The sequence below is a fragment of the Cervus elaphus genome, chromosome 25 (genome assembly GCF_910594005.1).
Source record: "Cervus elaphus chromosome 25, mCerEla1.1, whole genome shotgun sequence".
NCBI lineage: Eukaryota > Metazoa > Chordata > Mammalia > Artiodactyla > Cervidae > Cervus > Cervus elaphus.
The window spans coordinates 59,228,390-59,244,813 of NC_057839.1; the positions used below are offsets into that span (position 1 = coordinate 59,228,390).

At 45.4% G+C, this 16,424-nt stretch overlaps 1 protein-coding gene across 4 annotated transcripts in view; it reads right to left on the minus strand.

Moving 5' to 3' along the window:
- Positions 1-16,424, minus strand: part of TRIO (trio Rho guanine nucleotide exchange factor) — a 354,591-nt gene that overhangs the window by 218,233 nt on the left and 119,934 nt on the right. For all 4 annotated transcript variants that reach the window (XM_043887107.1, XM_043887109.1, XM_043887111.1 and 1 more), the window contains exons 2-3: positions 11,763-11,837; positions 228-342 (exon numbers count right to left, since the gene is read on the minus strand). In XM_043887107.1, coding sequence (XP_043743042.1) covers positions 228-342; positions 11,763-11,837 — 190 coding nt within the window. The remainder of the gene's footprint in view (positions 1-227; positions 343-11,762; positions 11,838-16,424) is intronic.

Here is a 16,424-nt window from a genome sequence, read left to right on the forward strand (position 1 = left end):
CCTCAGGCACCACATCCTCACGTGCCCGCCTGGGGGGCCCCACCCCACGCCCCGAGGAACTCGGCCCCTCTCACCCCACACCCGGGAGGGAAAGCATCACGGAAGGGAAACAGGGGGCAAGAATGTGATTTCACCGTGGCAACGCTTGGCTGGGACCCAGGCTCCGGGGGGCTGTTTTCCCAGGAGGGGCCCGATGGATGGCGAGCGGCCAGGCCCCCCACACTCACCTGGGGATACAGGCCAGGTAGGAGATGAGCCTCCGGAGGTCCTCCTGCCGTATTCTGTCATGGTTGCTGCGGGCCGGGAAGGTGAGGATGGGACCCCCGCGCTTGTCTCTGCCACCTGCAAACACACATGTGCACACGCTCAGACACCAAGCGGAGGACGCGGCTCCCGAGGCCTGTGGGCGGCTAGCATCACCACCACCCAGGCCCGGGGCTGGGGTGGCCCGCCCGGCCCGAAGGACCTTCCAAAGGCCAGTGCCCCTGCTCCGCCGGGCCCAGCGGCAAGGCCACCCACTCGGGGAGGGTGTCCCAGAACCCTGTCTCCTTCGTTCAGCAGGTCTGTTCCCGCCCTTCTTCAGTTCTATGATTGGAGAGGAAAAAAAAGGTTCATATATCCGTGCTTCCTTCGCCTTAAAACTCACCTCCTCACACCTGTGTGTCTCCTCCCCGCAGTGTCTGTCTCTGTCTCTCTCTATGTCTCTGTCTCTCCGTCTCTGTGTCTCTGTCTCTCTCCGTCTCTCTGTCTCTCTCTGTCTCTGTCTCTCTGTTTCTCTCTGTCTCTCTCTCTCTCTGTCTCTTTGTCTCTCTCTCTGTCTCTGTCTCTCTCTCCCATACATTCTAAGTGCTCTCCTTACTACAAACCAAACTGGGCTTTAAATCTCAACAGGAAAAGACAGGATTGTTCACCAAACTTCTGTGTGGATGGGGACTTCACAGAAGCTGGGCTCCCGGGCGCCCTCCCCTCTCAAGGGCAGTAGCTGACCCCTGTGGTCAAGCTGCCCCACTCTCTCCAAAAAGCCACACACAAAAAACAAAAGCGACAGACAGACAGAATGGCACAAAGAATTTTAAAGCAGAACAAAATTAGCTTAAGAACTTTATAAAGATTCATCACATATTAAGTACAACTTTCACGTGACAGGCCTTTGACAGAAAGGTAGAACTATTTCTCATTAACATATATACACCCTAAGGAAGTCTACGCGTGTATCTGAATATTTTTGATGGAACTACCACATTTATTGTATTATTTCTGTCAAAGTTCTCAGAAGAAAACACAGAGAAAGAAAACTTTTGTTTTCCCAAGTATATACTTCATTTTTTTTTTTTTTACTTCATTTAATTTTATAGCTTGGTCATGTCTTTTCAGAAGTACAGTACTGAGATTGCAAAATTCAAGCCACAATATGAAACTTATCATTATTTTCTCATCTGAGGAATCGGGTGGAGAGGGAGGTGGGAGGGGGGATCGGGATGGGGAATACGTGTAAATCTATTGCTGATTCATGTCAATGTATGACAAAACCCACTGAAAAAATAAATAAATTAAAAAAATTTAAAAAAAAATAAAATAAAATATACTGTCAAAAAAAAAAAAATTATTTACCTTGTCCAGCAAAGGTAAATGAAAATGCAAACAAAACAAACAGGAGACCAGATTCTTTACTTTAAGGATGCCGAAAACATATGCAGCAGCAGATGTTGGTATTTTAAAACACATTTTACCAACATGGGTCTTTACAATGTCCTAGGATGTCTGACGGGCTTCCGTGGTGGCTCAGCGGTGAAGAAAATCTGCCTGCAATGCAGGAGATGCAGGTTCGATCCCTGGGTCGGAAAGATCCCCTGGAAAGGGAATGGCAACCTGCTCCAGTGTTCTTGCCTGGAGAATTCCATGGACAGAAGAACCTGGCAGGCTACAGTTCACGGGGTCGCAAAAAGTTAGACACGAGTTCCTTCTAACAGTAATGACACTTAATGCTGATTCTGAACGCTTAAACTGACCTATGTGTACTGTTAAGTCCTGCAGTCCAGAAGAGTGTTAAATTACTTACAAAACCAGTAACTCAGGTATTAAATGTGGTCAACAACTAAACCACAGCTGACACACGCTAGGTATGGCATTGAGAGCTCTGATCTGATAGTCAAAATGATCCTGTTCGTCTCCTCACGTCAGCTTGATCATGAAAGACACTGAAGCTCAACGAGCTTAAAGTCAGTCCAAGGGACCATGCCAGCATGTCACAGCTGGGCTCTTTGCCCTGACGAGAACTTGTATAATTTTTCAAACTAGTGGCTTCAGTTCTTCCTAAGTAATAAAAATATCAGAAGGAAAACTAAATGATGGGCTCCTGGGCCGTTTATATGAATGAAAGGTACTCTTAAAGAGTGTGAAGCGGTACTGTTGTAAATGACAGAGTATCATTACAAAGTTATCTTCTAAAATACCAGATAGTATTTTGAGGGAAATATCACTGGCTCTAGTTTTTATTTTGGAATACCTCACGTCCCCAAGATAAGACAGGTAACAACTGCCAGTATTTATTTCCCAGTATCTTTCATTCTTTTCAAAAACGAATCAATCTCTTTGATCAAAAATATTCTACATCAACATATATTACAGAAACTTGAGTTATAAAAAAATATCTATTTGTATTAACACATTCACCCCACTTTTGGTAATCAGAACAGCATCGCACATTGCTCAACACCACTCAGAATTGCTTTTAGGTGCAACATAATGTGTGGTTCATCAGGGAGACTAAATGCCCATGACCCCTGCTCGAATGGCCCCCCTCTGGGGGTCATCATATCTCTCAATGTGAGCAAGGTGGGCTCCAGCATGGCTATGAAAAAAGCAGAATCCAGAATCTGCCCATCAAAGCCAGTCACAGGGGAGTCAGCTTGTGTGCACACGTTGCACACGGCCCTGCTGTGCACTCCAGGGCTGAGGACTGCAGGGGTGTGCAGAGTGCTGGCCGCCCCGCGGCCGCTCCACGGTCAACCAGAGACGCTCCTGAGCTGGGGGCGCCGAGGGGGACCCGGAGACCTGCCGGCAAGCTCCCAACAGGCCCTCATTCGTGCTGTAAAAAGAGCTTACCTAAACCTGAACTTGAGTTTTAAGATAGAGAGGGAAAAAATCACTTTGTCTTTCTTCCCTTTCGCAGAAGAGTTTCAGTAAACTCACCATGTTTATTTTCAAACTTCATAAAAAATCACTTATGAAGCAAAAAATGGCATTATGTGTAATTAGTTGTGTCCTGTTCTTTGCGACCCCATGGACTGTAGCCCACCTGGCTCCTGTCCATGGGGTTCTCCAGGCAGGAACACTGAAGTGGGCTGCCATCTCCTTCTCCAGGGGATCTTCCCAACCCAGGGACTGAACCTGTGTCTCCTGCACTGGCAGGCGGATTCCATGCCCCACTGCACCTCCTAGAAAAACGGCATATTCGCCACTAAATAATTCAATTACCTGCTTTCACTCGCAAAGCTCCCTGTACGGAGGTGCATCTTCTGACCCGTGGTGGGTCACAGTCAGGTGCCAATCATCCGAGGACCCCTCCCAATCGGGTTAAAATTTAAAATCTTAGAACCAATGAAATATACTAGTATTACTTCAGAAGAATGTGGTCTCTGAACCTCAGAGATCTTAAAAACCAGCTCCACAGATGTCTGTTTATATTATATGTCCCAAGATTTAACTTGGTTGCCAATGTCACAGAAGGTACACAAATGAAAATACTGACCGGGTTAGGAAGCAGAAAAGCCACAGGCTCACAGTTCTTGTTTCTGAATTAATAAAAATAATGATATTATAGCTCATAAAAGCTCCATCTACTAGACATACTCTATGTGTCTGATGTCAACTCCCAGTCTCATGGTGAGGCGGGAGGGGCTGAGTCCCACTTTGGTGGTGGTGATGGTGGTTTAGTCCCTCAGTCGTGTCCAACTCTGTGCGACCCCATGGACTGTAGCCCACCAGGCTCCTCTGTCCATGGGATTTCCCAGGCAAGAATACTGGAGGGGGTTGCCATTCCCTTCTCCAGGGGATCTTCCTGACCCAGGGATCGAACCCAAGCCTCCTACATTGCAGGCAGATTCTTTACCACTGAGCCACCAGGGAAGCCCGAGTCCCACTTCACAGATGGGAAACTCAGTGAAAAGGGAAGGGCAGGAAACCCACTTCCTGCACCTACCAACGTCTGTCTACTAGGCTGTCTACTAGGAGAGTTTTACCGTCTCTGTACCTCTGTGTGTCTGGAACCAAAAACCAACAGCTTGTTAAGGATTATCTGTCTATCCAAATGCTCGGTTAGTCCAAAAAAGACAAAAGAAGTGAAGTTTATGTTCATAATGACACTGAATTATCTTCATTTCTTATAAAAATTGCATCTGCTCTGCCATTCCTTCCTCACTGCTACATTTTATTTCTGTAAGGCCCCTATCACCTTCTAAATGATGTACTTTGCACATTCTTTCTCTCTGTCTGTCCCCAACTAGATCAGAAGCCCCTGTGTTCAATGACTGACATCTTATACCCTCTCAATTCCTGGTAACAGACTGGTACACAGAAAGGACTCAATAAACATTCAATGGAGGAACAAATTCTCTTTTTAATATTCCAAACAAACAAAATTAACAGTACCTACTATCAGGTATCTGCAAGTTAAAAATGGAAAGGCCTGATGAACACTCCTACAGAAGCACAAAGGCTAAATGAACTGAGGTTTGTTTTAATATCAGAAAGAAGGAAAGTTGCTACATAATGATAGCTATGAACATCAGCATGACACCTCCTCTCCTAAACCCAGTGACACTCATTTTCCTCTTATAAAAGGTAACTTCAGGGAACTTGTGACCACAGAAGGAGCAAATTCAGAGTCATCCTTTTTCTTTAAATGAATAAATAAAAAGTCACCTTTTACCCAAGTAGAATAAATTCTTTTCTGTCTTTTTTGTTAATTGAAGTATAGCTGATAATACTGATACAAACTTCCTTTTTAAGAAGGCTTCTTACTGTGAGAAGTATAATGTAAATCTCAATGGACCGACTGTATTTTCCTCTGTGTGGCCCTCATCTGAATTTCTGGTTTCCGATACCACTGAAAATGGTTCTTTACTCCCCTCTGAGGAATAATAACTCACTAACCATGAAAAGCAAACTTTTCCAAAGGAAAGCTCTGAGCAAGTGTGGTTCGTGAAGAGAAATTATGACTGCTATTAAGTCTGCTGTCAAAGCTGTCAGAGGGTGTCCACCGGGCCCCTGCTCAAGGTCACCACGGGGCCAGCCCCGACCTTCACATGCCCACCGCTCATACCTCGTTCCTGCTGAATCTTGGGAACCAGAAACTTGCTTAAAACAGCCTTGAATGAAGGCTTTAAGGGGACTCAGTGCAGTGTATGGGGGCTTCCCAGGTGGCGCTAGTGGTAAAGAAGCCACCTGCTAACGAAGGAAAAGCAAGAGACATGGGTTCGATCCTTGGTCAGGAGATCCCCTGGAGAAGGAAATGGCCACCCCCTCCAGTATCCTTGCCTAGAAAATCCCAAGCACAGAGGAGCCTGGTGGACTACAGTCCGGGGAGTCCGTGTCCAACACGACTCCCTGAGTCTGACACGACTGAGCACACACGCAGAGTGGACGGAAGGCCTCCAGAGGTGCCTGACCTTCCAGTTGGGTCCCTGTGGCCTCAGACGGTGCTAGAAGCTAGCAAAAATACATACAACTGATGGGAGGTCCTCTTTCCCTTTCCATGAGATGCAGAATTTTCTGCAAAACTGAGACCAGAACTAAGGTCAGTGGTCACCACACTAACAGCGAAACTCTAGGCAATCAAATCCTATATTCCTGTCAATCCCCAGGTCCAAAGTCAATGTTCACTCTGCCCTGGAAAAGCTACACTGGAAGAGTAACTCATGAACAGACAACTGACGGAATAAACTAGTCTCTGTACTCAGGGCTTCCCTGGTGGCTCAGCTGGTAAAGAATCTGCCCGCAGTGTGGGAGACCTGGGTTTGATCCCTGGGTTGGCAAGATCCCCTGGAGAAGGGAAAGGGTATTCACTCCAGTATTCTGGCCTGGAGAAGTCCATGAACTGTATAGTCCATGGGGTCGCAAAGAGTAGGACACGACTGAGCGACTTTCACTTCTGTACACAGCAGCATTATGAACAACTGTGAAAGGAATGAGGAATCTCTATTCCACTGCACACTGCTCTCTAGATTACAAAGCAGAGAAAATGGTGCAGAATAAATTACTGTTTGGTCAGGACGGGGTTGGGGAGGCAGGGTGGGGGAAGGAGATGAGAATAGATGGATGGATAGGACACATTTAAAAGTATAAGAAATAAACTAAAAACTAAAGAAAACCAAAGCAAAAAAAGGTTATCTATTGGAGAGGAAAGGTACAGGGCAGAGAAGGCAGGGAGAGAAACTAGATTTGAGTACACCTTATTTTTAACTTTTTTAAGTTTTTAACCCTCAAATGATGTGTATACATTTTACTGAATACTGAAGAAAGATTAGGTGTTTTTTTATCTTTTTTTTAAGGTGAGTCACACACGTTTATTGCGGGTCCCAGGTGGGACGGGGCCCCGGCACGTGCTCCGGTGTGGTCTGGCAGCGCAGCGCGTGCTGTCTGGATGACACCAGCTTCTTCTCGCTGGAGCTGGCGTTGAAGCAGCCCTGCAACGCAGGCAGAAGGCTGCTCAGGCCCCTTCCCGTGCGAGGGGCTTGCCTGCTTCATGTGTGTGTGCGTGGGCAGGCGTGCCCGACTCTGTGTGACCCCATGGGCTGTATGTAGCCCACCAGGCTCCTCCGTCCATGGGATTCTCAAGGCAAGAATACTGGCGTGGGTTGCCATTTCCTTCTCCTAGGTGCTTGTTTTTTAAGCCTTAAAAATGTAAAGTAAAATCAGATAAGTGATCCTAAGTTTCAGGTTGGGAGGAACACGACCCACGTGTAGAGGAACTATTCTGTGTGACTTTAAAACACAGGAGTAGGGCTGCTGCACACTCTTAGCGGCACATATCCTTAGGATGACAAAAACAAAAAAATTACTGAACTGCAGCTGGTCTTCATACTATGGTGATACCATCAGTACTACAATGTAGATAGATAATTAAGTTGATGAGGGTAGGAACTAAGATGTTTATAGCATAAGGAAAAGACAAGGAGATATAAAATCAAAGAAAAATAAAATACCTGTAAATCTATATCTGACCTGGAAATGTTAGGACAAAGTCCTGATATTGTTTCTAATTTAGAAAACATACATATATATGCGTGTGTATATAGACACACACACACAGAGATATCTGACTCAGAAACAGTGCCCCACCAGAATAGCAAGCTTCCTCAGCACCCTGCACTACGCCCCATGTGAAAGAACCAGGGCACTTTTGAGAAATGGCTGATTGCAGACATGGAGCAGGAAACAGATTTGGTGGGGCCTGAAACATCCTGTCACATCAGCAGAGAGACAAACTCTATCACCACAGTACCTAGATTTTGGAGCCAATCTGAAGAGGCTCCCACTAGCAAAAGGATGAAAAAAATTTAACTTCATAAGAAAAAAAAAAATGTACAATGGAAACATCAGATATATTTAAAACCACGAGCTCAAAATGATACTTAAAAAATCTCAGCACTTTTTCATGTGTCTGAAATGACTAATGATTTTTTTTTTTTTTTTTGCCTGAAAACAAAGGTCAAGAATCAATCACGGATCTTCCTTCCTTTCCTGTATGAACTCAGGAAAACCAAGAAGCTGACAAGGGGACATTTCTCTTTATGGAATATCTGAATTGAAACACGAAGAAAAAAGGGCATAGTTAGGATATTGTGTATGAGTGCTAAGTCACTTTAGTCATATTCAACGCTTTGGGACCCCATGGACTGTAGTCTTCTGTCCATGGGATTTCCCATGCAAGAACACTGGAGTGGTTGCCATTTCTTTCTCCAGGGGGTCTTCTGACTCGGGGATTGGGCCCGTGTCTCCTGCACTGCAGACAGAGTCTACCACTAGTGTCACCTGGGAAGCCCAGTTAGAATATTACCATTTTGCAGCCCTAAGAAAGTATTAGATCTAAGCAAGAAATATCAATGAATGCTAAATGTCATAAGAAAGAGACACCACACTCTCTCAATAAAACTCCCAGTAGAACTACCCAACACTACTCATTAAAATGCTTTGTCTATTTCCTACAAAATCTAAGCTAAGTCTAATAAAGCAGCAAGATTCAGCTCTTAGTTCACAGGAAATCCAGGGCAAGGGGAACATGTTAAATGACCACCCAAGGCTGCAATCAGCAAAATGTAGGGACGTCTACAGGAAAACACTGCTTCCTCACTTAATAAATAAACACAAAGGAGTAAGACAAAAAGAATGAAGAGGAGACGAAGAGCCTCAAGATTAAAAAGATACATCAGACACATCCACCAACTGCAATGTACATTCTAGAAAGACAAATAATGATACAACCACGCAAATATGAATACTGACGAGCTTTTAGAGAGCTATTATTATTAAGGAGTTATTATTCCCTTCTATATCTATTAATAATAAACAGGGGTTTTTTTTTTTTTAAAGTTTTTCAAGGAACATAGATGAAACAAGTTTATTGAAGTGATCCATGGATTCACAGAAATTCATTATACCAGCCTCTCTCCTTACGGATGTTGAAATGTTCCATGATAAAAAGTTAAGGGATTAAAAAACAGTGGAGGCTGCCTGTGAGTTCTTTTAAGGCCCAAACCCTAATGACATGAAACCCTAATGACAACACGCAGAGGTTGATGTTATATATGTATGTAGGCTTGGCCAAAAAGTGCAGCCAGGTGTTTTCATCACAGCTTCTGGAAAAACCGTAACACACTTTTTGGCCAACCCGATATATACATATCCATTAAATGTGCAAACACGCAGGACATTAAATATATGTAATACACTAAGTATGTAAGCTATAAATATACCTACTTATATACATACAACTGGAGAAGGGAATGGTAACCCACTCCAGTACTCTTGCCTAGAGAATCCGTGGACAGAGGAGCCTGGTGGGCTGCTGTCCATAGGGTCACAGAGTCGGACACGACTGAAGCGACTTGGCAGCAGCAGCAGCACACACACACAACACCAAATATAAACTACAGGACGCTTCTTTTACTGCCCCTCCTTCTGACTTCACAGACGTTAGATGCATCATCTCACCTCATTTAGATCCCCCTCTGAATGGGGAAAACAGTTCCGTGCTATCTCACCTACGTGCAATGAGGACTACTTTTCCAGGTTCCTGGAGGGGAGAATGAGGATCAGATATATTCAAGTTCAAGGCATCCATGCTGGTTTCTTAAGAGATCTTGAGCCCACAGGTATCTCACAGAATCTCTGATCCTTTGGCCTGCTTTTTCAAAGCCCTGCTAGTTCACTTAGATTTAATTTACTAAAAGTCATTCACATGGAGAGCTTTTACAAAGTTACCATAATATTAAATACCCCTGATGTGTTTTAAAATGGGTCAGAGCAAAAAGTGTATCAGAGGAGTGGTGGAGGAACCTCGGACTGGGAACGGGGCTCTTTGGAGGCCGATGACAGTCTCTTTAGGATTAAGACAGTCAGTGATGATAGTGCCACAACCTGTGAATACACTAAAATCTACTGGACTGCACACTTTTACAAGGTGGCTTTATGGTATGAAAATTATATCTCAAGAAAAAAAGAATAAACAGGAACAGAGGTAAAAAAATGTTCAGAAGTTTATTCTTTCATTGAAATTTTTCAAAGCAAAAAATTCACCACACAAGTAATCAGCTAGTTTTCAATTTAATGATTTTCATTTTCCCTTCTCCCTTCCTAAACAAGGTAACAGCAGGCTTAAGGCAATCAGCAAGGACCTCAAGCTACTTTAACTGGCCAACTCTGATCGGAAACTAGGAATACTACGGCGTGTGTGCTTTGCTAAGTCACTTCAGTCGTGTTAGACTCTCTGCAACCCAATGGGCCGTGCAGCCTGCCAGGCTCCTCCCTCTGTCCGTGGGGCTCTCCAGGCAAGAACACTGGAGTGGGCTGCCATGCATCAAGGCAGGCTTTGCCCCTCGCTTTTCACTTATTTTTTCACCAAGTTTTTCCAACAATCTGAAGTACCTTCTTCTTCACAAACTTAGAAAACTAACCTTTGGTAGCCAGTGGGGATGGGATAGTCAGGGAGTTTGAGATGGTCATGCACACACTCTATATTTAAAATGGATAATCAAAAAGGACCTACTGTACAGCCCATGAACTCTGCTCAGGGTCATGTGCCAGCCTGGATGCGGGGGCGTGGGGGCTGATGGAGGAGGGACACGTGTGTGTATGGCTGAGTCTCTTCCCTGCTCGCCTGAAACAATCACAGCACTGCTGATCGGCTATATCTCAATACAAAACAAAGACTTCAAAAAGTTTGGGGGAAAAAAAAAGTATCTTCTTTTTTTTTTTTCATGAACTTCTTACTTTTCTATTAACCTTTCAAAGTCACTTTGAATTAGATTTACTTCAACAAAATCATCAAACCACGTTTAACAGGGCCCAAGAAACATGATGAGACAGAAAGCAAGATAACATTAGGAAAACCACCACAGGAAGCTGTGCCCTAAATATATACCCGTCCCACACGCTTAAGAGGACACACAGAACACATAAAAGCAACTAGCAATGCTACAAATTTAAAATAAAATGTGTTCAAGAGGAGACATCAGATCAGCAGAGTAGGCCTGTTTGGGAAAGATAAAAACTTATCAAGGGAAACACATCAAGGAAGACTTGTCTAAAAGCACGTGACAATCTACAGATTTATTTGATACTTCCTGCTCAAACACAGCAGAAAACTCCTGCAAACCTCTCTTTTGTAACAAGTGAGTTGGTGCTTGTCATTGTTCAGTCGCTCAGTTGTGTCCAACTCTTTGTGACCCCATGGACTGCAACACACCAGGCTTCCCTGTCCTTCACCATCTCCTGGAGCTTGCTCAAACTCATGTCCATTGAGTCAGTGATGCCATCCAACCATCTCATCCTCTGTTGTCCCCTTCTTCTCCTGCCCTCAATCTTTCCAAGCCTCAGGGTCCTTTCCCAAAGAGTGGGCTCTTCACATCAGGTGGCCAAAGTATTAGAATAAGGTATAATACCCAACGACTGTTCTGTTCAGGTAGGAGGGAGCCTCTGGGCAGAGAGCCCAAAAGCAGACCCTCTACATGCAGAGGAAGGCAGGTGAGTGCCCCAGAGCCTGGGAGACTAGTCCAGAGTCTGTCTTCACACTGCAGGAGGGCCAGGAGCCCCCAAAACCAGGGTCTACTGTTCAGTGGGAGACCACTGGCAGGGGATACGAGGGCTTTCCAGGAATTCCAAGACCGGGAAGAGAGGCGGGAATTCAGGATAACTCTAGATCTGGTCACATTCCCATCTTTGCTGAAATGACAGACCTTAAAGAATCAGTCCTTTTACTTAACTGACTGGGGAGGGTAGTCAGAGTGGACTGAACGACAGACATGAGCATGTTGTAATCACCAATGCTATCTGACCAACGATGTGCCTGCCAGCTAGAAGGAAATGCTTTGGGCACGAAATTCTTAGGCTGATGCCACAAGAAAAAAGCAGTTAAAAATCCACTGAAACGCCAATGCTGTTATGATATGTTGGGTGAGTTGGTTTATAGTTTAGTATTTTGGACTCTGACATTGTATCAAGGTACAAGGAACAATGAAGCAGATTAGAAAGTTAAACTTTACCTGAAAGGTATGCAACTTTTTCCTTTAAAATTGGCAAAACATCCATAGCTTTCATTTCATCGTTTTTTCGAAACCCTAAAAGACAAAAGAGAAAATACAATGACTGGGTTGCTTGAGTGTCATTTAATTTCTGAACCACCCTTATCTCCAATGCCAACACAGCTGCTTTCTTTACACCCATGAAGTAAACTTTTTATTCTATGAAGGTAAGTCTCTGATCCTCCTTTAATGAGGAAGAGTAACATGCAGACCCAGACCCAGAGGCTCCCATACCAAGCAGGCTCTCTCGATCATTTCCAGCTTTAAATAAAGAATCAGTCCCCAAAAGACTAGATGTGAAATCAGTCCAGATTGTTTCACAAATCTTCCCTTGTAATTCCATGATTAACATAAACATTAGCAAATAAAGTAGCAACATTGTTTAAAAAAACAACTATGATTCGTGGCACACTAAATCCTCTAGGGGGAGCTCGAAGCCTCATCCTATCTGCGAATCTGGTTAAAAATAAAAGTGTCAGGGAGGAGAGCAGGGATTGTAAATAGCTGGGGACCGGCCACCGCTCCCTCTAGGCTCTGCCCTTCCAGGTTTTCTGGGCCATGCCTCCCTGGAGGGATGTCACTGGCGAATGTGGCAAGATGGCCTGGTGTCACCTGCCTCACAGGGTGGCCCAGGTCCCTCTTATCACATCAAACCAACTCTCCCCACGCCCCCGCCAACATCGTCGAAGGCCAAGCGGAAATACTCTGGCCAGGAAGCACACAGCAGGCAGTTTAGGACAAGCCAATGTCCATCTAAGCCAAGGGAACCCTGGCACCCCAAACATGTCAGGCCGAAGCTCTCTAGGGTGGCTGCCCACACGGGAGTTTGCAGTCAAGATGTTCACACTTGTAATAACGCCTTGGGATTTTTCTCTTGGAGGTCTCTACAGGCGTCATCCAGGTTCAAGATATTGGCCATTGTCATCAAAGCCAGTGACTGTGGGAGGTTCAAGAGGGAGGGGACATACGTACGCCTAAGGCTGATTCATGTCGACTTACGGCAGAGACCAGCATAATATTGTGGAGCAATTATCCTCCAACTAAAAATAAATAAACTTAAATCTAGTAATAAACTTAAATCTAGTAAGTAAACTTAAACCCAGTAATTGTCATTCGTGGCAGGGCAAGGCAATCTCTCGAAAAAAAACTAAAGACTACTGGCCCCAACCGTACCTTCCTGTCTGTTTTTGTCAAAACAGTTCAAGGAAAGGATCCAAACTGTGAGTTGGTAATAGCCAAAGGAAGGCGCAGACCTGGAAACCGGGGCAAGAAAAAATGCTCCTGGTAAGTGATCAGAGCTTCCATGTCTCATGTGCCTGAGCGGTTCCTACAGACCAGCCCTGCCAGAGATGACACCTGGGAAAACCGCCTGGTCAGGCACAGACAGGAGAGGGGCCAAAAGCAGGAGAGGAAGTCCCCTTCTAAGGACTCGAGGGCAGGGCCGGCCTAGGCCACCTGGAGCTGCTGAAACAAGTCAGGACATGGCTCAGGGCAACCTCGGCAGCTCCCACCACGAGGGGAAACCGTGAGCAGCAGAAGGGGAGCCTCAAAGCATGCAGATAAACTCTGAGCTCGCAGGTTCAGGGCAAGCTCCCTGCAGCCCCAGCCCCCCAGACCAGGATAAGGACCAGGACCTGACTCGAGGCTGGAGTCCAGCCTGCTGAAACAAGCACACAAACAGCAACCACACCGGCCCCTTTGGGAGAAATCGAGCAGGATCTAGTCCCTACAACATATCATTCACAGAAGCAAAGAATGCATAGATTAGTAACAACCCTGTCCACAGAATACCTATGTAGGAAGCACCCAGTGTAACAGGATGCAACTAGTCGCAAAGAGTCCAACCCAACTCAGCGACTAGACAACAAAATCATGGACGTTGAAATGCCCAAGGGCTTAGCACACTACCCAGCTGGCTGAGAAAGGGCTGGCTCGACACAGAACGCAGGCCTCCACATCGCCAGCCTTCTTTGCTTTCCAGTATACCCTGCCTTGCACTGGCAACCCACCAAGCTTTTAAAACAGGGGCTATTTATAAAAGGCAAGACAGGAGCCAAGCGGTCTGCAATTTCATCCTTAAGCTTCCTTCAAAAACCCTTGAATGGACGCAATGTCATCTCAGGAGTTCATTGCCCATTGTTGGTGGTTCACTGCATGTGTCCACAAAGACTGACAACAACCCAGTTCCAGCTGATATGAATACGGACGGCAGCGGGGGGAGGCAAATACAGAGAGGAATCGGGCACCACGGCAGCCTTCCTGGAGACGAGCTCATAAGTACCTGCAGGGCAGGGCGCAGGATGGAAAGTTCTGGAGGCTGCACGTGGCACCGAGGTGGCAAGGAGGAGAAGATCAAATGACAGGATGCTCAGAGGGAGCAAGCCGTGGCTGCAGATCCTCACTCACGGGGGGTTTGAAAAGAGGATCCCCTTCCACCGTCACCAGATAAGAAAACGTTGCTTCCGGCCGTCCCCTCAACAGCCTGTGCCCGCAGGCGCCCTGGCCAGGACAGGGCAGAGCCTTCGGGGAGATGCCACCTCCACGGCTGTCCTGGACTCCACACCACAGCAGCAGACACTGCCTGTCACACAACCCTCAGCAAGAAGGTCCCGATTCCTGGGCAGGGACCCCAGGAGAGGCCAGCGTCCTTGACAATTCCCGCCGACTCGGAGCTACACTATTTATTAACGACCTTGATGGCGTGAACGATGCTAGTTGGAGCTGCCGTGTTTCCAGCCACCCCACAGGAAGATTGTACTGATGGGAAAACAAAGTGAAGGAAACGAAATACCCTTCACCTGCCTTGCCCCACCGCAGGCCACAGACTGGCTCCCGTGGATCCTCAGTGTCTTAAAGTAGCTACTCTAGCCAACCAGTTCCTGAATCATTAAGGAAGATTCACCGTTTTTCCAGAGGAAGAAAGACACGTGAGTCAATGGCTAAATTGGTGTGGAAATGCGTTTAACTTTTATCATGATATATGCACATGTCCCAACATAGACTAGAAGGTAAATTCTAAATAGTTTCACTGCAATATTTTTGTTGAATATGCCACAGAAAAAGAGATGTTAATGTTATTAAAATTGACAATGAAAACATCTACAACAGAAAAGAGGAAAACAAACAAAAAAGAGAACCATAAAATTAACCACACAAAGACACTGAGTTTGTGGCTATTATTAGGCGGTCACCTAAGCATTATGTTTAACCCGGTTTCCATTTTTAAAAACAGGCAAAAGACAGAGGCAGCCTGCACACACACTAAAGCCAGATTAAATATATCATGTAACTTTCAATAAAAAGCCGGAAGAACTCAGCCATGAAATGTCCTCAGATCAAAAGGCAGATTCTGTTCCAGGCCCTGAAAAGCTATTTATGAAAATGGAGCACATGACTACAAAAAATTTACAAATACATGGCTTCTGGGCTATTCCAGTGATTCCAGACTACACTACAGATAGGATAACTCCTACTTCCTGGCTTCCTGATACATAAAAGGACCAAGCTGTGGCTCCTAAACTTGTGGAACAGAGGATACACCCAACAACCATGCTGGAAGCACAAGTCTGTCCTTCCACACTCTCAACATTCCGGGGAAAGGACTGGTGGATGCCATCTCAGGGTGACAACCGTGAGACCCCAGACCACACCAGTGCCACAGACCAGGTAACTCAGCACTTTACTTCCAAGGGCCACCAAACTTCACAGAGAGAATTTCAGGACATCAGTCCTGAATATTCACTGAAAGGACTGATAATGAAGCTGAAACTCCAATCCTCTGGCCACCTCAGGCGAAGAGCTGACTCACTGGAAAAGACCCTGATGCTGGGAAAGACTGAAGGCGGGAGGAGAAGGGGATGACAGAGGATGAGATGGTTGGATGGCAACACCAGCTCGATGGACATGAATTTGAATAAGCTCCTGGAGTTGATGATGGACTGGCATGCTTCAGTCCATGGGGTCGCAAAGAGTCAGACACGACTGAGTGACTAAACTGAGGAAAGAAAGGGCAAAAAAAAAAGAGAAAAGCAACGTGAGTGGGGAAAATTAACAGAGGTAAATGGCCAAAGTCAGAGGAGGTGTAGTTGTTGTACCGTTTCATAAATTACCTACTTTTTCAATTACACAAGCCTATACCGAAGTGTGTGTAGAGAGACTGGACACTTGTTACAATTTAAAGTACATTTTGCTGAGACAGAAAAGCCCATGTGAATTTTAATGAAATGCTACTTCAGGGCATAGTGAAGATGCAGTCAGCCAAAGCTCACCCAGCTCCTCCTTGGTGCAAAGGGTATGTCGCAGGGGAGGCCTAAAAGGCAGGCAACAACTGCTTTCTTAAACCAAATGTGAAAGAAATTTGACCAGAATGTTCGTATTACTCTAGATCTTGATGTTTGTTGAATGCTATGGGCTGGGGGGGGGGGGCCGCCCTACAAATCTGATTTCATCATTGTGAACATAAATGTGCGGTTAGTGGTTGATGACCTTCTTTCCTTGTTCCTGGTTTCAATCAACACAAATAACGTCTTTTCCTTCAAGCAATCATATTTGAATATTCAGAGACTTTAACATTTTCATTTAAAAATATCTCAAACCCCACCCTCCAGGTTCAGCATGATGTGA